Source organism: Nyctibius grandis, chromosome 1, assembly GCF_013368605.1.
Source record: "Nyctibius grandis isolate bNycGra1 chromosome 1, bNycGra1.pri, whole genome shotgun sequence".
In the NCBI taxonomy this organism is placed as follows: Eukaryota; Metazoa; Chordata; class Aves; order Nyctibiiformes; family Nyctibiidae; genus Nyctibius; species Nyctibius grandis.
This window is the reverse complement of record NC_090658.1, coordinates 133,092,727-133,118,791: the sequence shown is the minus strand read 5'-3', so window position 1 is coordinate 133,118,791 and position 26,065 is coordinate 133,092,727. Positions and strand designations below refer to the sequence as shown.

Genomic DNA, 26,065 nt, shown 5'->3' with positions numbered 1-26,065 from the left:
CATCTCATCTCAATCTCCCCTCTTTCAGTTTAAAACCGTTCCCCCTCGTCCTGTCACTCCATGCCCTTGTCAAAAGCCCCTCTCCAGCTTTCCTGTAGCCCCTTCAGGCACTGGAAGGTGCTAGAAGGTCTCCCCGGAGCCTTCTCCTTCCAGGCTGAACAGCCCCAGCTCTCTCAGCCTGTCTCCAGAGCAGAGGGGCTCCAGCCCTCTCAGCATCTCCGTGGCCTCCTCTGGACTCGCTCCAACAGCTCCGTGTCCTTCTGTTGGGCCCCAGAGCTGGACGCAGCACTGCAGGGGGGGTCTCCCGAGAGCGGAGCAGAGGGGCAGAATCCCCCCCCTCGCCCTGCTGGCCACGCTGCTGGGGATGCAGCCCAGGACATGGGTGGCTTTGGGCTGCCAGCGCACGTTGCCGGCTCATGGTGAGCTTCTCGTCACCCATCAAATATATATATATATATATATGTATATATATATACACACATCAAAGCTCCACAGAGCCAGTCAGCCTGGTGCCGCTCAGCACCTGCTCCTGTGTGCTGAGATGTGGCCTGGTTTTGTCCCCAGGAGCATTGGTGAGTTTCAGGATTGGGCTGGGGCTCTGCAATGGAAAAGGCCCAGGGCCTGGGTGGCGGGTAGGGATGTGGGGTGGAACCTACAACGGTCAACACACGGCCAGCCCCTCAGCAGCCGTCACCAAAGCAGCCTGCAGGATCCTCCACTGAAGGTCTCTGCTGGTGTAGTAGTGCCCTAGCTCTGTCCGTGTGTCTTGCTGTGATGATACCTTCAACAGCCCTCGTGGGCTGGCAGGGCAGCTTTGGCTTGTAAGGAACTTCAAGGAAGAGTCACTTGTACACCAGGGGAGTCTTCTGAAACCACCCTGCTGTGTCTCACACCTCGCCCCACCAGAGGAATAGCAGTTTTTCAAATGCCAATGTATCTCCCTTGCTCCATTCTTTGACCATCTGTGTCTGGCTGGAGAACGCTATTGCATAGCAATCAGCTAGATTACAGCTTGCCTTGCTGGCAGCCAAGCGCAGTACGAACAGTCACAGCAACGACGAGTACGTGAGTGTTTTCTGAGGAAGATTGGACAGGACGGGCATCTGTTCCAGGCTGTGCGTGCGGTCTCCCTCTGATCAGTCTGCCTGCGTGGAAATGCCATGGTTCCTGCTGCAGAATGTTTTCTGTGCCTGTGGGGAAGGAACAGGACTCTTACACTGCGTGTGGAGAGGAGAGACTGCTAACATTTTGCATGTGTGGGAGGGAGATACTTTGTCATGAGGGAACAGGAAAATGAGAGAAAAAAACATTGCTTAAACATTCTAGTTAGTGTTGTGTTAATGTATATTCTGAGCTGTATATGTGCAAATGATAGTACATGTTTTTTTTCCCCTGAATCCTGAGTGAGGTCCACTAGCAGCAGTGGAACCAGAGCAGGCAGAGGTGGTGAGGAGGGTTGTTTCTGCTGCCTGCATCTATGCTGGTAAATTAAGTAGCAGCAGGATGTCAGCACTGGCACTGGAATTTGATGGTGCTGTTCAACTGGTGAAGCAGTGAAGCAACCAATGAATTTTAGTGTGTCTGTAGATGCTCCAGCCCAATCACTGTTCTCCCAAACATCCTCCAGGCAATGCTGGGCATCTTGCATGGGCCAGGGGCCATCCCACCAGTGCTGAGAGGGGGGAAGGATCACCTCCCTCAACCTGCTGGTGACACTCTCATGCAGCCCGGGATGCTGTTGACCTGTGTCCCAAGGGCACACTGCTGGCCACCAGGACCCCAGGTCTCTTTCTGCCAAGTTGTCTTCCAGCCAGTCATCCACCGGCCCGTACTGGTACATGGGGCTGTTCCTCCTGAGTGCAGGACTTGGCATTTCCCTTTGAACTTGACAGGGTTCTTCTATGCCCATTCTTCCAGCCTGTTGAGGCTCCTCTAAATGGCAGCACAATCATCTGGAGGATCAACCACTCCTCCCAGTTTTGTTTCCTCTGCAGACTTGCTGAGGTTGTACACTGTCCCATCATCTAGATCATAAGGGGGATGTTAAACGTTTGGACCCAGTACCAAGCTCAGGGAACACCACTAGTGACTGGCCTCCAACTGGACTTTGTGCCACTGATCATAACCCGCTGAGCCTGGCAGTTCAGCTGGTGTGCCATCTGCCTCACTGCCCCCTTATCTAGTGTGTTCTTCACCAGTTTGTGACTATGTTATGGGAGAGTTGGAAAAGCTGTGCTAAAGCCCAGGTAGACATCTACTGCTCTTCCCTCATCATAGGTGGCAGGTTGGGCCTTTCACTGCAGAAGGCTGAAAGGTTGGTCAGGCTTGATTTTGTCTTCACTGACTGTTCCTAATCACCTTCTTGCCCTTCATATGTTTCAAAATGGTTTCCAGACTTATTTGCTGCATCACTTTCCCAGGGACTGAGGTGAGGCTGGATCTGCCTTGCCCTTCCTGGTGACAGAGGGGACGTCTACTTTTGCTCGGTCCTCAGGAACATCCCCCAATCACCATGATCTTTCAGACATAGCTGGGAATGGCCTTGCACCGACATCTCTGGGGTTGTTTAGCCTGGAGAAGAGGAGGCTCAGAGGTGACCTTAGTGCAGTCTACAACTACCTGAAGGGAGGTTGTAGCGCAGTGGGAATTGGCCTCTTCTCCCAGGCAACCAGCGCTAGGACAAGAGGACACAGCCTCAAGCTTGGCCAGGGGAGGGTCAGGTTGGGCATTAGGAAGCATTTCTTCTCAGCAAGGGTCGTTAGCCATTGGAAGGGGCTGCCCAGGGAGGTGGTGGAGTCACCATCTCTGGAGGGGTTTAAGAAAAGCCTGGCCATGGCACTTAGTGCCCTGGTCTAGTTGCCATGGTGGTGTCAGGGCAATGGTTGGACTCGATGATCCCAGAGGGCTCTGCCAACCTCATTGATTCTGTGATTCTATTCTGTGATCAGCTGCTCCCTCAGGCCTCCTGAGTGAGCACCAGCTCGTGGCAGGGGCAGAACAGACTGTTCTCTTCCCTTCTGAAGTGCTGTGGGTTCCTCAGTGTAAACAGGAGAATACAGTCACACGAGGGTGTACTTAGTCCCTTGGCTTAAAACCTTTCCTTGACAAAGGCGAAACCAAGCCTGGGCTGCAGCCCAAGCCAAAGTCACTGCCTGGGAGGGGAGATTGATGGATACGGTTTGCACAAAACTCTTTCCAGTCCCTTGTGGTCGTGTAGCACAGTTGCCTCCAAGACGCCAACATCCATCTGCCCAGTATTGCTCCATTCTGGGTCACAGCCTCTCCGAGCCATTCCAGGGAAAGAAAAAAAAAAAGGAGAATCTGTAGCACTAGCACACGGGCTATTTGTGCAGCTAAAGGAAAACAGCAGCGGAAAGTGTGTAGAGAGGGGACGTCCTTACGTAGAGTTCTCTGATGTGGTCTCAAGGAAATGAGCTGGGAGTATTAATAGGGTATGGAAGGGAGGCTGGTGTTAGGGAACATAAACTGGGTTTATGAGTGTTAAGTGTCCTCATGTTGGACTTTGGTGAATAAAGAGGCATGTAGATGCCTGTATCTTTGTGAATCTAGTCCCCTGAGCAGGTTCATATCATCTAACTTGAGAAATCTAAAAATGAGAGTGAGTTGTCCAGTCTTTTCTTAAACCCCTCCAGAGATGGTGACTCCACCACCTCCCTGGCCAGCCCCTTCCAATGGCTAATGACCCTTGCTGAGAAGAAATGCTTCCTAATGTCCAACCTGACCCTCCCCTGGCCAAGCTTGAGGCTGTGTCCTCTTGTCCTAGCGCTGGTTGCCTGGGAGAAGAGGCCGACTCCCACTGCGCTACAACCTCCCTTCAGGTAGTTGTAGACTGCACTAAGGTCACCTCTGAGCCTCCTCTTCTCCAGGCTAAACACCCCCAGCTCCCTCAGCCGTTCCTCGGAGGTCAGACCCTCCAGACCCTTCACCAGCTTGGTCACCCTCCTCTGGACTCGCTCCAACACCTCAAATCCCAAATCAATAGATATTTTTTTTTTCCTTGATGTGTTGAATTCAGCATCAACCACCTGCTCTGTAAGACGTTGCATTGCTACATTCAGTCCCATGAAGTGACAGCATCTGAAAAGACATACTATTGCTTTTAAAGTGGATCGAGAGAGAGTGAAATCCAAGAAGTGTACCATGGTATTTAGAGTAAATATATGAGCTTGAAGGAAGTCCTCACTTTGTACTCAGACCCTGTGGTCAGGGACAGCAACGCCCAGCTGCTCGACAAGGGGAGACAAGCTAGAAGCTGAGGATGCCCCCAGTACAGGCAGTACCCTCACTGACCAGCACCTCTAATACAAGGAAGAGATCAAAACCCAGGAGCGATCTCAGCTGAGGGCCACCAAAATGGTCCAGCGACTGCAGCGCTTGCCCTATGAGGAGAGGCTGAGGGACTGGCGCTTCTTCAGGCTGGAGAAGAAAAGACTGAGAGGCACCTGATTGCCACCACCTTGATCCTACAGGGAGGTTGTCAGGAGGATGTGGCCACGTTTGTCACAGTGGAGCATCACACAGGGATCAGAGAAAATGGGTCTCAGTCAGCGGGACAGAAGGAAAAACTGTCCACGAGGACAGTCCAGCACTGGAGCAGGGAACCCACAGAGGTTGTGTCATCTCCAGAGCCCTGAGCAACCTGGAGGAGGCCAAGCTGCCCCTGCTCTGAGCAGGAGGTTGGACTGGAGACCTCCTGAGGTCCCTTTCAGCCTGAATTACCCTGTGATCCTCTCACTGCCATCCCACTCAAGTACGCTGCTTTTACACTCAACAAGCCATGGAGTAATTTAGGGTAGAAGGGGCCTCTGGAGGTCATTCTGCTCCAAGCCATGACTTGGTTGAGGACCAGATCAGACTGTTTCAGTTTGTTTTTAAAATAGGTTTCTCCCTCCAGAGATTCTGATTTATTTAAGTTAGAGATTTACATTTAAAACTTGAATTAAACCAATAGAGAAGGGGAGCAACTGTTTATGACATTTGTCTCTCTTTAGCATTTTGTTAGAAAACAATCATGTCTCTTTTGACTGATTTTTCTTTAAAAAAACCTCTGACTTCTTTCAATAACAAAGCAATTTGGTCATCTCTCGTTCATAATTGAAGGAGACATTGTTTCCCAGTGCCATATCTATCTGTTTCATGTTCTTATAATGAAATCTAATTTCCTTCTTCCTTAGGAAAAAATAGGAACAGGAACATATTCCCATTTTTAAGTGTAGTGCCAGAAAATTAGATTAATTTGTCAGTTCTGAGTAGTGACATATAGTATATGCATATATCTTTTACCACATCTAGGGAGGTAGCCTCAGCACGTGCAGAATCTGTCCCGTGCATACGTGTAGTAGTTAAGTACAAAGGTATTTCCTTCTTTTTCTCTGTGAAAGGTGCTGGCAACCCAGAGCAAATGAAATCTAACATTACTATTTACAGTTAGTGAAATAGACTTAAAAACATCCTACATGACTGAGGATTAAATTTATCATTACTGTCTTCGTTTAGCCTGCACCCGGGGCTAAAAAATAGCAGTTTTTCTCTCACCCAATGTCCCTTCCCCAAATGAGGAAGAAAATTGGGAAAAGGAAGGACTTGGAGGTTGAAGTTAACCAGATTTAATGAAATTAAGAAATCAATATAAATGCCAACACAAAACAGACTCATCCACAGATCACCCACAAGTTGCTCCAGGAATCACAATGAGGAGAAGGAAGGAGAAGGAAGGAGAAGGAAGGAGAAGGAAGGAGAAGGAAGGAGAAGGAAGGAGAAGGAAGGAGAAGGAAGGAGAAGGAAGGAGAAGGAAGGAGAAGGAAGGAGAAGGAAGGAGAAGGAAGGAGAAGGAAGGAGAAGGAAGGAGAAGGAAGGAGAAGGAAGGAGAAGGAAGGAGAAGGAAGGAGAAGGAAGGAGAAGGAAGGAGAAGGAAGGAGAAGGAAGGAGAAGGAAGGAGAAGGAAGGAGAAGGAAGGAGAAGGAAGGAGAAGGAAGGAGAAGGAAGGAGAAGGAAGGAGAAGGAAGGAGAAGGAAGGAGAAGGAAGGAGAAGGAAGGAGAAGGAAGGAGAAGGAAGGAGAAGGAAGGAGAAGGAAGGAGAAAGAGAACCCACACCTCTTCCTAGGAAGCCCTCTCTTTTATAGTGAGCTTGATGTCAATGATACAGAACACACCTGGGCCATCCTGGGGCAGCTGCCCTGGGTTTAGCTGCTGATGGCCCTGATCACCATGGCTGAAACCAAACCCCAATGAAACCAGGACAATTATCAATGTAAAATTTATGATTTTTCAGTAAATCGCTTTTTCCTCATGCTGCTACTTTGTTTCTGGACCAGGGAGAACGAGTATTTGGAGAACCTGTTTACCTCACATCTATGTACTAGCTTGCTGATCCAAATCTGTGACAGACAGAAAATCCCACACTCAAGAAATAAGTATGAAAAAAGTACCAATGCTTAGAAATGCCCCCCTGCCATTTTCAACTGCTTCCCATTGTTACAGCTTAAAAACAGAAGCTAGATATTTGAAAAAATTATTTTCCCTTCAGTTTGTGTACATACAAATCCTCTTTGTATTTGTGGGCAACACATATGTGCATCAAGAGGAGAGTAAAACCCTACAGATACTTAATTCAAAGTATCATTTTCTTTAAATGGTGAATAAGTGGATTGGAGCTGGTGATAGCAAACAGCTCTTGCAAGCCCACAATGTTCCTCTTTTGGGTGCAGAAACAGCTACATAAAGAAGCAGAAGAGACTGAAGATGTTCCCCTGTAGGAGTATGCTTTGATGATACAATTCAAAGAAGTTTTTGTCAGAGGAATGTACTTAGCATTCCAGAGTAGTGGTACTAGTTTAAAAATAACATGAAATTTGGCATAGGGAGTATTTTCCTTCTTGTTAAGATCTTCAGTGTCATCGTACGTCATTTCATCCAATTGTGAACAAAACAAAACCAAAAGGAAACCTCAGATGATGTCACCTCAGATCAGAGCGTAAGATGGAATTTGCATTTTGGGGCTGTTGCAGAGATGTTAAGCGGGACAAAAGCAACCCCAAAAGTAGATGATTGTAGATCTAGAAGGTTTACAATATTCTTTAACTTTATGTTCTAGTAGAAGAGCATCCTGCTTGCTTGGAATGTAGTGTTCATGGTGCACAGAAAGTCAGTCTTGAATCGACCTCTTTCTGTCCCGTGGAAAGGCAAACATGCCCATCATGTTTGTCTCACAACATGGAACATGTGCCCAGAACACGTGCTTGTCAAACCTGGCTTAAAAAGCTTCTGGCAATGGAGAATTCACCATCTCCCTAGGCAACCTATTGCAGTGTGAAATGAGCCTTGCCATTAGAGAGTTATGTCTGCTCTACTCTTTGTCCTTCCTCCGTTGGATGTTGAGTAACTTGACTCCCTTCCTTTTTACAGTTATTTCCAGATCGCTGTGATGTTCCCTAAGCTTTCTCTTCTCATGTTGAAGCAGCAGCCCTCCTAGCAGGGCATGCTTTCTATGCAGAAATGTTGCTCTTCTCTGGACTCATGTTAGCCTGGAGAAGAGGAGGCTCAGAGGTGACCTTAGTGCAGTCTACAGCTACCTGAAGGGTAGTGGGAGTCGGCCTCTTCTCCCAGGCAACCAGCGCTAGGACAAGAGGACACAGCCTCAAGCTTGGCCAGGGGAGGGTCAGGTTGGACATTAGGAAGCATTTCTTCTCAGCAAGGGTCATTAGCCATTGGAAGGGGCTGCCCAGGGAGGTGGTGGAGTCACCATCTCTGGAGGGGTTTAAGAAAAGCCTGGACATGGCCCTTAGTGCCCTGGTCTAGTTGCCATGGTGGTGTCAGGGCAATGGTTGGACTCGATGATCCCAGAGGGCTCTTCCAACCTGGTTGATTCTGTGATTCTGTGATTCTATGTCTAGTTGGCCCACTCATCCTTGAGCTTTGGTTCCCAACACAAGGTACAGGACTCCAGGTCAGTGCCACCCCGATACTGTGCTCAGGACAGACCCGCTTCACCAGCCTCACCAGTAACACTTCTATTTATGCAGCCCAGTATTAAGATTTCCTTTTTCTCAAGTGTGATGTCTGTCTGAAACAACTCCTACATCTTCCTGTGCAGCACTGCCGCCTGTCCTGGCCCACTGCTCTGTGTGTGTGATTGTTTGCACATACATGTGCTTGGCTGTGCTGACTATTATTCCTTTAAAAACCGCTTTTTTATTCCTTTTTTATTCCTTTTAATTATTCCTTTAAAAACTGCTCAGCACAGATCTGAAGGGGAAATCAGAATATAAACCACATCAGTACCTCTTGAGGGTCTGACCTATGAGGAATGGCTGAGGGAGCTGGGGGTGTTTAGCCTGGAGAAGAGGAGGCTCAGAGGTGACCTTAGTGCAGTCTACAACTACCTGAAGGGAGGTTGTAGCGCAGTGGGAGTCGGCCTCTTCTCCCAGGCAACCAGCGCTAGGACAAGAGGACACAGCCTCAAGCTTGGCCAGGGGAGGGTCAGGTTGGACATTAGGAAGCATTTCTTCTCAGCAAGGGTCATTAGCCATTGGAAGGGGCTGCCCAGGGAGGTGGTGGAGTCCCCATCTCTGGAGGGGTTTAAGAAAAGCCTGGACATGGCCCTTAGTGCCCTGGTCTAGTTGCCATGGTGGTGTCAGGGCAATGGTTGGACTCGATGATCCCAGAGGGCTCTTCCAACCTGGTTGGTTGATTCTGTGACCTCTTTGCTCAAATTCAGTGTCCCAGCACGTTTTGGAACGGTACCATAACTTCAATTTACAAGTCTCTGTATTCAGAGACCTCCAGCAGAGAATCAGCTGTTCATTTTATTTTCCATTACTAAATATTCAGCCCTAAATGGAATTTAAAAAATAAAATACCTCTTAGGACTATTCAACTCAGTTTCCCTACACTTGCAATTTAAGCAGCCGTGTTTTGGACGAGCTTCAGGTGAGACAGAAGGTTTTCAGTAGGTGTGACGGGAGAGGGCTAACCCAAATTTAGTAGAGGTGAAGAAGAAATGAAAACAGCAAAAAGCACTGGAGTTGGTTTTGTATGAAGAAAGGGTGAAGGATTTGCAACGTCAGCAATGAAAGTTGCATAGCACTGTAAATAGCTTATTTTTTTCCATTATTCTGAAGTAAAAAAGTATTTTCCACAGGCTATATTTGTCTTCTGTGTGGTTCTTCTCAGCGGTACAAGAGCACTCAGGCTTCCGTCTAAAAGAACCACAAAGAAACAAGACAAGGGGGGGGCAGTAGGAGCCGCCCGCTGCAACACTGAGTAATCAGCAGTGAGATCTCAACTTATGCTGAGGCAGCAAACTCAGACCAGAGTCATTTCGAGGGCAAATGTTTTCTCAAAGATCAATTGTGCAAAATATGGAAAAAAATGGGGGGGTGGAGGCAGGGAAGAGGCAGTGGCACAATCTTCTATGTCCTTCGCCTTCTACAACTGTTGCTTTCTTAGTGAAGTGGCAAAATGTGGCAAAATTTGCTTAAAATTCATTGGCAGCTTCTCATGTTGACACAGAGATGAGGTGTTTCAGAAGATAAGGTTAAGATCTTCAGCAGACACTTGGTTTCGGTCCAGTCATTGACTGAAAATTGCCTTTCTGTTAAACTTGTGGTGAAATCGATGGTGAAGATGTTGGCAAGGGGTGACTCAAAAGCAGCACATCCCACCCCTGGGTGAGTTGGACCCTTTTACTGATATGACATCTCCAAATGGGACAGAGCACAAAGTTCATTTAATGATTAGAAACGTAGAACTGGACAGAATGTCTTGGATCATCAAGAACAGCTCCTTGATGTCACTAGCAACGTGTCTATAGTTCATAAATTTATAAGGTTTAAAACCTGTTGGATTTTCCACCTGCCCATCTATTGGAAGATGCTCCAAAATCCCACTTTAGTGCAGCTGGAAGCCATTTCCTAACTTTAATTTGAATTTATTCACTGTTCAGAGCACTCTAATCCTATGCCAGTGTTTCTCTAGTACCAGTTGTTATTTTACCCTTTTTTATTTTTGTTTTATTTACATAGAGCAATAGGATCTACCTTCATTTTGTTTAACTGCTGTCAATGGCAGGTTCTTTATTCCCCTGGTTAGACTATGGACCTTGTTGAACTCACTGTTCTTGGTTGTGGCTGATCAGGGCTGTGCACTGCAGTCCACACAGATATGCTTCAACGTACTAATACTAGTTACATTTACTTATTTATAATTATTTATGTCAAAAATTCTAAAAATTAAACTCACTGATGGCTAATTTCTAGCTCCTTCTGTAGGTTTTTGTAGCCTCTGCAGGTAAGGAGCTCTAAATTTGACAGTGCAGAGTTTAATTCTTCTTTCAGACGGCTTAAACCAATCTTTCCTCAGGTTTGCTTTTATATTTTAATATAGATATGCCATCAGAACACCACACACGTGTATAGCATCCTGCCTTGCCTGGTGTGTGCCAAATCAGTGGCTTTTTTTTGACTGAACGTGGTGATTGATCACAGAATCACAGAATCAACCAGGTTGGAAGAGACCTTTGGGCTCATCGAGTCCAACCATTGCCCTGACAAATGGCAATGGTCATTATTTAATTTTATTAATTTAATTTTATGCTGTATCCCATTGATGTTTGAAATTACAGCTGGTGACCAGATCTAAGTAAATAAAAGGGCACTTTTAGTTGTTTTTTTTTAATTAATTTGAGCTATTAGCTGATTATCTCCCACAGCCAGGCTGCTACATTTGCACTTCCCCATTTTTTTCCTTTTTTTCTCAAGCAGCAACAAAAGTGCCTGTGAACCACCCACAGAAATCAAGTGCCTGTGCTGTTGTTTGTGGTCTCCCGGCATGCAGCACCATCTCAAGAGGTCTTCAGAGGTCGGAAGGTGCTGAGCTGAAATTCTTAGGTCAACTTCCCTCAACTTTCACATGAAGCTCTGCTGTACGTGGTTGGAAAGAGAACACAGCTCAGTCCAAACCAAGTATAACTAAAAAGATGAGGCTGAGAATGTCCTGACTGAGAAACTGCAGTAATATTTTTGCTATCCTTCTATTTTTATTTGCATAATAATTTCAGAATTTTAAATTCTGAATGTAAAATTTTGCACTTTAGCAGCTACCTTAAGTACCAAATATAGCCCCTGTGTATATGTATCATCTCCAGCTGCTGGCTTAGCAACCAGTATTTGTTGTTATGTAGTTAACTGCGTGTCACAAGCTGCTCTTCCATCCCACAGGTACTCCCAGGTAGCAGCCAACACGGTAACTGAGATAAAGTAGAAGCTGAGCTCAGGAGAGAGAAACAATCTCCTTTTTTGTTCCCCTTCGGAGTGACAAGATAATCACCTTGCTGGAGCCGTGCGTGTGCTCCTTATCTGTTTTTAGAATCAGATTCTGCAGCTTTACTTTCACTTACAAGTTTTTTTAATTGCAACTTGGCAGAGAAGAAAACAAGCCAGGTGATGATTGCAAAATTGAAGCAGATTCTGTTAAAATACAGGTGAAATGTTTCAGGCTTCAAGTTTCTTGCGGTGCATAATCACCCTCACTTTTATGCCTGATGTGATGAACTGTTGTAAATGCTTCACAGTGACGTAGGGTCTGGAGCACAAGTGTGATGGGGAGCGGCTGAGGGACCTGGGGGGGTTTAGCCTGGAGAAAAGGAGGCTGAGGGGAGACCTTCTCGCTCTCTACAACTGCCTGCAAGGAGGGTGTAGCGAGGGGGGGTCGGTCTCTTCTCCCAGGTAACAAGTGATGGGACGAGAGGAACCGGCCTCAAGTTGCCCCAGGGGAGGTTTAGATTGGAGATCAGGGACAATTTCTTCATGGAAAGGGTTGTCAAGCGCTGGCACAGGCTGCCCAGGGCAGTGGTGGGAGTCCCCATCCCTGGGGGGATTTAAAAGCCGTGTAGATGTGGTGCTGAGGGACAGGGGTTAGTGGTGGCCTTGGCAGTGCTGGGTTGACGGTTGGACTCGATGATCTTAAAGGTCCTTTCCAACCTAAACGATTCTGTGATTCTATGACTGTATCTACCACTTACTAAGACGATGTAGGCTCCAAAGCAGACGCAGTGGAGGCCACTCACCTTTGGTGTGATTGTGTTGCTTTCTATCCCATTTATCAGCGTTAGTCTTTACATCAGAACTCCCAGAGCCTTGCGTATGAATGATGTCATTTTCACTTACCCTTAAACACAGACAGAACCATGCTGCACGGGTTACCAGAGTTCTCCTGGTGAACAAAAAACCTGCGTTACCTGAGCTACAGCACTCAGGGAAAAGAAATCCCAGACCTCCTACACACTCCCAGGCACCTCAGCCCTGCTGATGTTATTTAAGTTGTGAAGTGCATTCAGATTTACCTGTCAGAAATCAAGACCGTTGGTTACAGATCTATTTCTCTGAATCCCTCAATTTAAGAGAAATCAAGATGCAATCACTCGATACAGGTTTCTTCCTTTCTTTTTCCCAAAACTTCAATGCCCTGAAGCATTTTGGGACCCCAAGAAGTGCAGCTTGAAGGAACTGCGAGTGCTTATTTAGGCTTAGTATTAAACGAAAGTTTTCCTCTTTTTACAGATGTCCACAGCTTATAAAGCCAGAAAAAAGGAGTTCACTATCGTTTATCAGGGTCCCTTGAAGTACAAAAGGTAATCATTGAACAACATTAGCAGTACTAACGACCATAAAATCATATGCTTTTTATTTAACATAAAATGAAACATTAAGATAAAATACACATTTGTCCATGTGCTGAAGAACTACTGTATTTTACATTCATTTATAAAGCAGGTAGTTTTACATGACAAAAATAAGTGAGAGGAACAGAATCTGCAGTAAGACAGAAGCCACAGCGCAGGCTTTTGCTTGTCAAAGTGCTATCGTCTCCTAAGGGCGCACAGACCTTCAAGTGACAGGTTAGAACCAGGCTGGTTTTAGCACTGCTCAGATCCCTCTTAATGCTGGTGAGAAGCTACGGTGGAATCTTGCACAGCAAAACGAGCTGAACGCTTGGTGACAGACCCCTTGCCAAGGTGCATAGCTGCGGCACGCCGGGCCACGGCTGTCCCTGATGGATTGCTCCTGTGCTGGCGCTGGCCCGGGCTGGTTTGAAACGCCTGGGAGTTACCTTCCCAAACTACAATTGCTTTTTTTTTGCCATACAAACCTCACCATGTTTCTTATCTAAATTTGACTCTGCAAACGGACCGATGGGGTATGGGCTTGCAATCACACAGAAGGTGCTGGAAATGCGGCGACGTCGGCTCTTTGGGGGTGTATCCTGGCACACCTCGAGACACCACATAAAAAACCTGCTACTGAAACCTCTGTCCCTGAGGCTCAAGGTGACGCCTGGCCCGTCTGAGCTGCAGGGGGGCTGAGGGGATGTGCACAGATGGTTAAAATCGGGTCAACTGGGCGACAGTCCCGTAGGGAGCTGCTGGTTCCTGGGGCTGGCCCTGCGCTGGGAGGGCCCTGGAGGCCTGGCCTCCCCGTCTCAAACTCTTGGCCCAGCTTTCCCAGTATAAAATCTCTAATGCAGCATCTGAGAAGTCTTAACTGAAAGGTACAGGAGACCAACTGGTTTTATGTTTTACTGGGATGGGAAGGAATGGGAGATGCAGCAGTACCAGGGGAATAAGGAATGTTTTTTTTAAAAAGTGCAGCAGATCAAAACACATCGCTATTATATATTCTGACTCCTATATCTTAAATACAAAAACAAATATAAAAGCTGTCATTCTGTCCCAGGTCTGTGGTAGCTTTGCAAGGTGTAATGTCATCAGAAGAGTGAGATGAAGCTGGTCTGGCTCTGCAGACTTTGCTAAAACACAGCTGTGTGTACATACATACACGCACACACACTGCACAGCCCCCCCATAGAGACTCTGTGTATATACACCCCCCCAACCAGCGGGACTTTCTTATAGTGCAACTGGTTATAGAGTGAAAGCCCCACTCAACGTGGAAATAATGTTTTGACAGAGTATTGGGCACCATGTCTTGTTTTTTTTCAAGAGATTCCAATAACTGCAGCGGTACAAACATCCCAGGTGCCTGCCTTGCCTTGCCACATTTCAGGTTTGTACTTTTAAAACTTAATGCTCCTTCTTTCCCCACAGTCTCCGTCCCTGTAAGTCCCAGCAACAGAGAATTGCTGCAAACTCCTCCAATTTATAGACAGGATTCCTGCATTGCTTGCCAGAGTAAGTGGAATAGTGTAAATCTAATTTGAGATCCATCTGAGCCAAAATGGGCACCACAGAACAGGGGACGAGGCAGGTGCCTTCTGCCTCGGGGAGCCATTCCCACCCCTCTCTCAGCAGGGATTTGTGTCCTCTCTATCTCTCTCTGCAGAACTGGGGCCAGCAATACCAGGGGCTGCAGACCTCATCTTTCAGAGACAGGTATACACAGAGCAAGCAGTGTTTGCTGGTTAATAACTAGCTCCACGAAGCAGCCCGAGGAGGCAAGGGAAACATACACAGCGCCGCGTCGCTCGGCTTAATCCCGACAGCGCCGTGACCTCCTGGTTTGCTCCCCTTTGCTGTGTGTAAACCCGCTCTGCAGCTGCCCTTTGCAGGGTGTGCATCAGGCAACTGCTGCTCCCGAGGAGCATCGGGACGATCCCAGTCCTGATGAGCACTCACTCCGTTTCTAATAGCTGCAAAGATGCATCATCCGCTGAGATGGTGAGTTTTTTGGTGAGATTTTCACCAAAATCCTACAAAGTAAAAAAAAATAAATCTGCTTTGATAGTGTTCCCTTGAAATCACTGGACTTTTGGGTTGAATTCCCCAAAGCACCAGATGCTCATAAGAAATCAAGCTATTTATTAAAATTTCAGTGGGTAGCTCCTGGTTTGGTTTTGGTTGAGTAGCTTCTGCACCAGTCTGTCTCTTTGGCTGTAAAGGCAGCATTGCTCGTGTAAAAGATCCACCTCAACGTCCTGGCTTCTCACCGTAGGTTATTCTGGGTGGTTATGAGGCAAAATGAACAAATATTAACGGAAACATAAACAGGACACGGGGCTGAAAAATGTTCTGTGTGCTCTACAACTGCTCAGCTCCTCCAGAACCCATTTGCTGCTGAATTTCTGGCTCCTCTGCTACCCTGTAGTCGCTCACAGCAGCTGCTGCAGTGCTTGCATCCTCCCTCCCTTTTTCCTTCTTTTTTTTAAACATTATTACATGCTCAAATCCAACCAGCTCAAACACTTTTTAATACATTGAAAATGTAAAATAAAGAATATATGAAGTACATACAGTATATATATACATATTTCAAATACTTAAAATTCTTATGTAAAATATGATTTTTCTATATTATTTGTGTAAAAATACATTTTAAAATGGTGTCAACTTGATTTTTCTGTACATACCCTCTATTCCAATTTAAGTCCCTTTTAAAAAGGCAAAAGACAGACAAAGGTTTAGTATCTTCTAAACTGCGTTTACAGGCCTGTTGTCCAAACAAGAAAAGCGTGTGGTAAACAGTACTGGATTTCTTTCTTTTTAAGAATTCCCATTTTTATTGCATTAATGGAAAAAACTGACTCTTTTCAGTTCTCCTCCTAGTAAAACTCTTCTTGGCCTTGCTGAGAAACTGCATACTCCCCATACCCTGTTTATCTAGTTCATAAATCATCCTTTATCATTTTTTTTTTTACAGATACTAAAATATATATTACTTAAAATATATTACTGTAAGCTTTTAAAATTGATCTTCAGTTATATCAAATGTAGAGCATTAAAAAAAAAAACCAACCTAGGTAACAAAGGAAATTCTGGGTATCACCATCCTCACACACGCTCCCGCTGCTCTCCCTGTGGGACCCCGGTGGGAGCAGACCTGGCGCCCGCAGGGACCCATCCCACCAGGTCACCCGGGCACGCAGCAGGAGCTGAGGGTGCTGCTCAGGCTGCACTGTGCCAGCAGCACCCAGGGAATGGTCTTCTCCCTCCTCCAGCAGCAGCGAATCCCTGCTAATTGTGGAGGTAACTCAGCGTGCACGTCCCATCCGTTCCCTCCTGCCACAGCCACCCACGCTGTCAGAGGTGGGATTGTGGAAGTTCACCCCACCCTGGGGACAGCTGAGCACCCTCGTCCACCAGCGCCCGACACCAACGAGGCCACTGAGCGAGGCCAGGGGTGGCTTTCAAACAACCCAGCCCAAGCAAAGCTACCAAGGAAACAAGTGTCCCCAGGGCTTCCAGTGTCCCTGGTGAGACAGCTCCAACGAAGCAAGCTGCTGGCCTTCCAGCCCATGTCACCTTCTCCAAGCCGTGGTGCTTCCCAGGCTCGCCACGTTCCAGGGGTTCAGATGAACTGTCAGACCGAGCCTCCCCAGAGGAGAGAAGCCCAAGTCCCGCTTCCAGTCTCCCACAGGAACCCGCCCCGAGATGATCTTTGCTGCCTAGGTAGCAGCGTGAACGACACCCACAGAATCAATGAGGTTGGCAGAGCCCTCTGGGATCATCGAGTCCAACCATTGCCCTGACACCACCATGGCAACTAGACCAGGGCACTAAGTGCCATGGCCAGGCTTTTCTTAAACCCCTCCAGAGATGGGGACTCCACCACCTCCCTGGGCAGCCCCTTCCAATGGCTAATGACCCTTGCTCAGAAGAAATGCTTCCTCATGTCCAACCTGACCCTCCCCTGGCCAAGCTTGAGGCTGTGTCCTCTTGTCCTAGCGCTGGTTGCCTGGGAGAAGAGGCCGACTCCCACTGTGCTACAACCTCCCTTCAGGTAGTTGTAGACTGCACTAAGGTCACCTCTGAGCCTCCTCTTCTCCCGTCCGAGGGAACGACCTAAGATACCCCCTGGCTGTTAATGACCCAACCAGGAACCCGCTGCCCCATCAGCTCTTTCTTACCACCACAAAGAAGATACAACCCCACTGACCAGCGCTGTTAAGCACCTTGGTCTTTCCTTTTGATTTAAGGACATTAAAACCTCACACAAAATTCCTTCCCCGGGCTACCGCTCTGTCCCAAAACCTGAACTCAACTTAGAGCTGCGTTCGCTCCTCCACTGCACCAACTTGTACCGGGGGGTTTGCACTGGAAGGTTAAACTCTGTTGGTCAGCCTGTTATTTCTAGTTCTCATGCTGCAGGACTCGGATGTGGCCAAAGGGAGAATTTAAATCTGAGTATCTTGCCTTACTCAAGTTGCTTTTACAGCCACACAGTTTGACAGTTGGCTTTGAAAACATTTTATCTCAGATTTTTTTATGACAGCATTACTATTAATCTAATACCTGGGGAACCAAAGTGTAATGCTTTAAACTACGTCACAACATCACTTTTATTTCTAAATCCAGTGTGAAGGCAGGTTTGTCATCGTGCTGGAAGGTGGGTGAGATGATGGGAGGACGGAGCCTGCCGGGAGGAGGGTCAGCAGTGAAGCAGCCGCAGGCTGGTCCCACGCAGGGAACGCTCCTATCCAGGCTGCAGGATTCCCCCTTCTAAACCACATTATTCCATAACCAGCACTGTAAAACATGCAAAGCTCCAGGGTTTACGTCGACCTCTACTTGCAGCGACTATTACACCGAGCCCCTTTATTTCTAATGATTTCCTAACTACTTAATGCCCTCTTGGAAGCCTGTGGAGATTGCTCCACCAAGCTGCACCTAGTAGCTCACAGCATGTTAAAACCAAAGACATGCGGTTAAAAGAATTTATTTTCTTAAAAAGAAACAGAAAAAAGAGTAGCCCAAGAAAAGTGCTGAGCTGCTAAAATATAACTAAGGCACTGAACAGAGTTGTAAACTTCCAAGCTGTCACACTAGATGTCTACACTGTCCCCACCACACCTGGAGCGATGGAGCTCGTCGTGGTCACCGTCCGTCCCGCCCTGGGACAGCGAGGGCCAAGCAGGCGCCTTTGCTGCGGGGCTGCTCGGACAACGGCACCTTCTTGTGCTCCCAGAGGCGTCTGCAGCCCAGCAGATCCCAGCCTGCTGCTCCCTCACCATCTCCTGCCCCGGCTTAAGCAGCCTTGTCAGCCTAGACAAAGCCAAGGTGTGAACAGAACTGATCCAATTCTGCCAGCAAAACCTCTCTGAGGCAAGAACGACTTTTTCAGTTTATTTTGTAATCAGCAACGATCTTTAAATTGGATTATAGGGGGGAGCTGTCCTGGTCAGGAATGAACGTGGCTCACCGAGGATCACACTGCTGGAACTTCTTCCACGTCTAGACAAGGCTCGGGTTAGTAAGGAGGGGACAGGCCCTGCTCTCGGTACTGGGCACGCAGCTCACAACCAGTTTACACCACGTCCCAGATTTAACACGGGAGAAATCCCTCTTACAGCACCAGAGGTGGAAGCAGGCAGCCATGGGCTGCTGTGTGACGTACAAGTGAGCCCAGGAAAGGAGATTATCCCCGTCACGGCGTCTGGGGCTGCGACAGAAGCCAGCCCATGTCTGCTGGTCTGCCCCCAGGCAGATGGCAGCGGGGACACGCACACACCGAGGGGTTTCCTGGGCTACAACCACCGACACACGTGCAGCATGAGAAAAACTGGGAGTAATTTTTGTGGAGGGTTTTTTTTTTGAGATTTCAGTTTTAGATTAGAAAAATGGACTGAAAGAGAGTGGATTTAGATGAGATCTGAGGAAGAAATTCTTTGCTGTGAGGGTGGTGAGAGCCTGGCCCAGGTTGCCCAGAGCAGCTGTGGCTGCCCCCTCCCTGGCAGTGTTCAAGGGCAGGTTGGATGGGGCTGGGAGCAACCTGGGCTGGCGGAAGGTGTCCCTGCCCGTGGCAGGGGGTTGGGACTGGATGGGCTTTAAGGTCCCTTCCAACCCAAACCAGTCTGTGGTTCTACGACTTTATTTCTAATACTTAAATCCTGTTCGCCACTGGATGTCTACACAGGGATGCGTAATTAGGAAGCAGGGGTCACTGCGCCCCGATAAATTTAAGATGAGTGAAGCACAGACCACGACAGGCTGCAGCTCTTGCTCACTCACACCCACGAATCCTGCTCTGGAGGACGCCACGCTCTGCTGGGCAGGGAAGGAAACGTTCCTGTTACGTGATTCAGTCTGCAGCTCTCTTTATCATGACCAAATAAATCACCACACGCTCCTTGGAGAAACACACTCCTGCCCGGGCAGGATCCTCACCGACAGCACGGCAGCTTCCCAGGCAAGGGAGCGGGGAGGGGAGAGCAGCAAGTCCCATGGAAAGAAGGAAGGTTGAGGACCCCAGCTCACAGAACAGCTGTCCCACCTAGTTTGTTAATATTGCTTCATCTTAAAAAGGCCTTTGGATTAAAAGTGAATTCAGTGCTTTTCCATCAAAAAGAGACACGGATCTGTCACCTGACCGAGATGGGTATGGCCCCCCCCTGCCCTGAACAGCGACAACGTGGGGCTGGACGTGATGAGCGAACGTGACGCTCTTGGGTTTGGAAGAGGAGTGACAGACCTGGGTGTGATGGACGTGTTGCAATACACCCAAACGCCAGCCTGTCATCAGCTCCTCTTGCTGAAAGCAGAGTACCATTGTGCAACTGCTTTAATGGCGATTAATCAAAGTGAATGAATTAATGAAAGTGAGGGCGAGCATCACTAGCTGTGTGCCACGATCAGGTCGGAGGGGTGCGGCGCAGCCCCCTTCCCCAGCCCCAACACAACCCCGGCCCTCAACTGAGCAAAACCCAAGCCGAGTCAAGCCTGATTTGGTATTTTAAAGCACAAAGAGACACCCACAGCGGGCTAACGGTGAGGCCCACCAAGACACTTGTTTTCCTTTCCCTACGCTAATTATAAAATCTTCTCTAGAAACCAGAGACGTCTGACTAGCGCGGAGGGTTGGGCGAGCACGTGAAGCTTCCTAGAAGGCAGCAGGGCCGAGGGGGACACTTAGTGCACTTCACTTGCCTCGTGTGCTGTGACAGCGGGGGGGTCGTGACTGGGATGGCGCTTCCCAGCTCCCACAAACGCCTCAGAGAGCAGATTCCTGCCGAGTCCTGACGGTCCAGCAACAAAATGCAGCTCAGCACGTGCTTGTGATCTCTGCTTTAAATGGTTCCTGGGGTTACCGTGGTAATTTAGTGATTTAAATTCTCCAATCCTATGGTTAGTACAGTTGCCTTTTCCCAGTAGCAAACCAAGACTCTCCCTTCCTCAAAACAAGGCTCCTGCACCCGACTCCTCCGAGAGGAGAGGAGATGCCAATCAAATCCACCAGCCGATATTGCACAACCCAGTATGCCCGCTGCAAACCAGTGAAAGGCCATTACTTGAAAGGCTGGAACAACGTTAACGCCTTCCAACTCTGAAAAATTTGAACTAAAATTTAGAGCAGCAAAGCGAGCCCCTTCGGGGCTCCTGCTGCGGTGCTCAGGCGGTACAAACGTGTCGTTTCTTGATTATCTTCTTCTCTTTGGCCAGAGAAGACCCACAACAGGCTTAAGGTTTTGCTGGGGGTTCGTTCCCCCATCTAGAGCAGAGCTCAGCAGACATGCTGGAGAGCAGGCTGGGGTTAATGAAACTGCAGCACAAGTCAAACACTCTCTCCTAAAAGATTGAAAAAATACTTTTAAACAAAATAATGTGACATATTTACATAATTCCTTTAAGTGCAAACTCTTGTCACAATTCACGTAGTTGAGCTCAGTTTAGACTCACTGTACAAGAAGGTGCTCTTTCGTTAATGAAAGAAGAACTCTACTCTGTATTCCTGATTCCGTAACGTGTCTCTTGTGCAAGGCAGTAAATTTCCTGTTTCTTCCCAACGTACTTCCGAAAGCAAAACCAAACTGAAGCCACCCTCTTCCCCGCTTCCCGTCCCGGTTACCGCACGACGAGGCAGGAGACACAGAGCTTAGAGGGGCCAATGCAATCGTCATGGCAGAAGGCACCGCAGCCCTTGCACATGATCATGGCTTTCAACCTGCAGTAACACTTGGAAGGGGAATCCTCCATGCTGCTGTCTTCAGCGAAGGCTTGAACGGGGATGGTCTGAGCGTGGCTGCCAGAGTTCACAGCTTGGCTGGTGGGGAGGGTGGTGACAGTCACGGAGAAGGACATGACGTTCCCCATGCTGCTGGACAACTGATTGCATTCGGACAGCCCGCTCATGAGGGAGCCCTGGCTCACGTCCGGGGAGGTGGAGACGTTTATCGTGCCGCTGTAACTGGGCCCGATGAGCTGCGCCGCGGCGTTCCCAGACAGCTTCGGAGGGTGCGGAGGAGAGAGCAGCGGCGGCTGCTGCTGTGCAGAGTCCGTGGATGGCACACAAGTACTGAAAAGCTCCGCGTTGCCGTGCATTTTCCCCCTCATTGCATGTGCCATTTGCTCTTGAGCGGCTTGAATAAAATCCCGTGCTAGCGTCGTGCCGTCGAACGCCTGAACGTTCTCCTTGGGGAGCGCTGCCTGCTGCGATGGGGCTGCTTCTGCCTTTACACCCTTTTTAGCCAAGCTGCTGTAATCCGAAGAATTTATGCTGTGTGATAGCTGTTCTTTTCCACACTGCCCAGAACCCTGGGCAGCCTGGGGCTCCTCTTTTACACTGACATGTTCACGTTCATCACCAGTACTCTCATCATCTGCATCTCCTTCATCGCTGCTGCTGCCGCCGTGGCCAGCTCTCTCCTCACACTCCCCGAATTCTGGTTTTGGAGCACCAACAGGACTGTTCAGACACAAACGGGGTTCAGGGTTCAGGGAGAAGCCTCTCCTCAAGCTCTCCGAACCACGACCATAGGTGGAAATGTTGAGCAGGTAATGACCAGACATGGCAGGCTTGGATGTCCTTCTGCCCATGAAACCCAGCATAAATCTCTGGCTGGTGGGGCTGTTTTCTAACTGGAAACCTGAGTGAGTGAGGTTCAGTTGTGAAGGCTGAAGGACTGGCAACAAATTCTGCCTCTGGACCCTCTTGATAAGAGTCTGAAGGATCTGCTCTTGGGTTGTTTTGCTGAGCGCCTCGTGACACTGGTGCTGGTCAAGACTCGTGTCCTTTCCCGAGGGGAGCGGAAAGGTCCTTGGAATGTGGGGCAGAGGCCTGTTCTGGCAGAAGATCTTCCCAAGCTGTTGTGTGGGTAAACTCGATTGTCTCTGAGCCCCCTCGGCTCCAGCGCCGTTCCCCGCGACGCCTGTAGCGCCGGATGCCACTGCCGCTTTTTCCTCATGGGAAGCTAACGGGACAGTTTTCATCTCTGCTTTGGTGAGAGGCTTCGGCAGGATTTGCTCCAGAGGGACGTTCTTGCCTTGAAGAAGTTGGGTGACCAAAGGGTTGTTAGCAGGAATACTGGAGCTTGGTTTCGTGAGGGCCCCACTTGAGCTTGAATTTGCGTGAGTGTTACTCAGCGCTACTGATGGAGGGTTAGGGGGTGGGACGGGTGGAACCGCACCTCCAGCCTGGGCTCCGGAGCTCAGGGGTGTCAGTGAGGACATGGGAGGGGAAGGAGATTTGCTTTTAGAAACATCTAGGCTGGTCCCTCCCAAGGCCGTAGGTGCTACCTTAGTTACGTTTGTGCTGGCACCTGCTGTGGACACGGTGACACAGACTGTGCCCTCCCTGACAGCCCCCCCACGCGCCTGGCTGGGGCCTGCTGGAGCAGAAGGTGCTTTCTCTTGCTTGTCGCTGCTACCAGCACACGGGGAGCCCAACACCTGACTCACAGTCGTCCTGGGGGGGCTCTGGTTTATTCTGTTGCTCTTCTCTAATGCCGATACCGCTGAGGAGGGGTTGGTGCCTGTATTGCTGCCTGCAGTTCTGGGTTGCAGTGCGGAAGTTTGCTGTAGTTGTGCTCTAGAAGGACCGTGAGGCGGTGCCTGGCCTGGGGCCTGCGTCTCCATTTGGGTCTGTGTCCCTGGACGATGGGGAAGAAACCTTCTCGCACTTCCCCCGCTTCCAGTTCCTGCCAGTTCCAGTGCGTTCCCTCGGATTCCAGTTTCGTTGGTTCCGCTCGGTGCTGCGTTACTCCTCTCTCCTCCATCGCCCGGGGGGCCCCCGCCACCGCCCGGTCCCGGCCCGGGGACGGCCCCCCCCGTCGAGGCGGCGGCAGCGGCGGCGGCGGCGGCGGCAGCGGCCGCTGCCCGCTGAGCCTTGGCTTGCTGGGCTTTTGCCTTGATGTCTGCCAAAGTTCTGGCCCCTGTTCTTCCCGGACTGGTGAGCGAGACTGGGAAACGTGCCCTGGGAGAGACCTGGCCCGCAGGAAATGGCATTGGGGAGATCCTGGAGACAGGGATCTGAAACAGAGGAGGAAAGCGCAGCTGAGATACGGGGAACACCGAACCCACCTATCTAAGAATCTACGTGTTCACAGTTCAGTTATAGAGAACAGTTGTAGTTTTGGAGAATTCCCTTGTCTCCCTCACCTGAGATAAATAACCAGAGCTGTGTATGATCTCTTGATGCCTGGCACACCTATCTGAAGTCTATTAGTCTCAGTGCCTCGCACTGGAAGCTCATCCCTTGCAGCTGCAGGCTAGCACACCGTTACTCAAAAGCCTACCGGCCTCCCTCAGCAAACACTGTGAGGTTCTGCCAGAACTCCACACCCATCATCCCTTACTCTAAGTTTCACACTTTATTCATATGTAATTTAGATCCTTTTCAAGGTTTGTGTCAACATTCTGCTTCATTCTGCATCGCTCTTCTGCCCCTGCGTCTTTCCACTTGTCTCCTCAGCACCTTTATACAAAGGAATAATCATCTCTCTGCTGTGTATCTGGAGATAAAACGCCAATATTTGAGTCCTTTCCTCTAAAATAGGTGCTCCACTCCCCTCATCATTCCTGTTTACTTTCTGTAAGTTCCTTCTTTCTAGAATGTACATGATGAGCACAGAGCACTGATGTTAGTGCTCTGCCATCCCCACCATGAAGACTTCAGCGAGTACACGTTCAGGTTATGTTTGTTTTCACGCACCTGCAGTACCTCACTGCCTCCCCTCATCTTCTCATTAACCAGAAGATCACAGAATCAGAATCAATGAGGTTGGCAGAGCCCTCTGGGATCATCGAGTCCAACCATTGCCCTGACACCACCATGGCAACTAGACCAGGGCACTAAGTGCCATGGCCAGGCTTTTCTTAAACCCCTCCAGAGATGGGGACTCCACCACCTCCCTGGGCAGCCCCTTCCAATGCCTAATGACCCTTGCTGAGAAGAAATGCTTCCTAATGTCCAACCTGACCCTCCCCTGGCCAAGCTTGAGGCTGTGTCCTCTTGTCCTAGCGCTGGTTGCCTGGGAGAAGAGGCCGACTCCCACTGTGCTACACCCTCCCTTCAGGTAGTTGTAGACTGCACTAAGGTCACCTCTGAGCCTCCTCTTTCCATCTGCCCTATCCTAGTCGTGATTTATCACCTGTTTCCTTTCCTAGGGAGGTTCTCGCTAAGACTTAGAAGCTAAAGGACTTTTGGAATTGAGATGTTCCCTAAAATAGTCTTTCTCTAGTCTGACACTGCGCTGCGTTCAGCTGCTATAAATGATACCCGCATCATTTCTAGACGGTCTTTTTTTAAACACAGGTAAATAGTTTCGTTCCTGGACTTGCTGTAACAGAGGAAGCTGCTGACAGGATTCTTTCTGGACCTGCTCTTGTACTGCTGGGGATACTCCCCCACCTGCAAAGTTCTGTCTACTCCTGGGCTACAACCTGCTTTGTTATTACAGTCTGGCAGTTCCTCCGCAGCTCTCCCCAGTCTCCACCGTGAACCCTGTCACGCTCAGTCTTGGGCTGTGGCACAATTGTCCAAGAGACCTGCCCAAGAGTCTCTGCCCAAGAGACCTTTTAACAGATGCATGTGTGTGAGAGAGACTTAACTGGCCTTGATCACCCAGACAGCACATTCCCTTCAGCAAACAGCTGAGCTTTTGCATGTGTGGATCAAATATTTCCCTAGTTGGAAATATGGAGACTGACCCACGTAAGGCCACTGTGGATCTGTCTTCATTTCTCCTTACCTTGAGTGGGGGTACGCGTGGCACCGGGGTCCCCGCGGCAGGAAAGGACTGTGCCTGGCTCCGAAACGCCTGGTGGTGCTGGCAGTTCTCCGTGACACGCGGCTTCTTCTCGGGAGTGGTTAGAACTTCTTCACGACTCTCTGACTTCCTCTTATGGGCTTCAACACTGACTTCCATTTCTTCGTTCCCAGGGGACTTCTTTTCTGGTGTTTCTGGAGTCATCGCTGGAGTTTTCATGTTTGCAACGACTTCACCTGCTTCAGGGCTCTTTGGTTTACTGGGGGCCAAAACTGAGGTACTGAGAGTCTCTTTCAGCAGCACGTCCTTCGGGGCAGCGTGCTTCCTCTCTTCGGGCTTGTGACTAGCAACAGTTTGTGGTTTCTCTTGGATGGATTCTCCCTGGACTCTCTCTTTCACGGGGAGAGAATGCTCACTGGGTTTCCCTGCTCTCCCATCTGGGGAAACTGAGGCCTCTGCAGGTTTGGCTGCTTTGGGCTGCACGTCCTCTCTTCTTTCCTCTCCCCCCTTCTTCATCGCTGGTGCTTCCTGGGCTGCGTGTGCTTTAGACTCTAACGGAGAAGCCACCTCCTCTTTGAGTGGTGCCAGAGGGGCCGGCGTGCATTTGGGCTGCTCAGCTGCTGGGGTTTCAGTCTCTGTCTCGGCAGGGCTGGTGTTGGCTGTCAGTCGCTTGGACTCTTCAGGGCTTAGTCCAGAACTGTCAATAAAACCAGAATTTTTATGTTGTAAAACATTCTTACAAAAAGCAGACTATCCTCATGACAACTGAGAGAGGACTCTCCACACCACACCCTAAATAAACGTGTCTTACACACCTAGTTCTGTGCCATGAGCTTTGAAAACCTTCCGTGCTGTTAGTACTTATGAAACAGAACTTGGCAGCAAAGTTTAAAAACAACTAAATGAAACACACGGAACCCAGGTTAGATCTAGTCCTTTGTCCAGATACTCATTTTCCAGGCTGCACATCAAATTAATTTGGCCAGCAGTAAATATTCCCTTTATAAGCCACCACAGAGACCTCTGCAGCATGTGAACAACCCCACACAGCTCGCATCTGACTGAAGCTCATATGGTGACATTTGAGAAAGGGGACACTGAAAAACATCCCCTC

The 26,065-nt window shown here is 49.0% G+C and overlaps 2 protein-coding genes across 3 annotated transcripts in view; both read right to left on the bottom strand.

The window, feature by feature from the left end:
* DTNB (dystrobrevin beta) overlaps positions 1–26,065 on the bottom strand; it is a 648,286-nt gene that overhangs the window by 207,767 nt on the left and 414,454 nt on the right. The window lies entirely within an intron of this gene.
* Positions 12,655–26,065, bottom strand: part of ASXL2 (ASXL transcriptional regulator 2) — a 116,414-nt gene continuing 103,003 nt past the window's right edge. For both annotated transcript variants that reach the window (XM_068406559.1, XM_068406476.1), the window contains exons 11-12: positions 24,934–25,648; positions 12,655–23,212 (exon numbers count right to left, since the gene is read on the bottom strand). In XM_068406559.1, the coding sequence (XP_068262660.1) occupies positions 20,810–23,212; positions 24,934–25,648 (3,118 nt within the window). In that variant the 3' untranslated portion in view covers positions 12,655–20,809. The remainder of the gene's footprint in view (positions 23,213–24,933; positions 25,649–26,065) is intronic.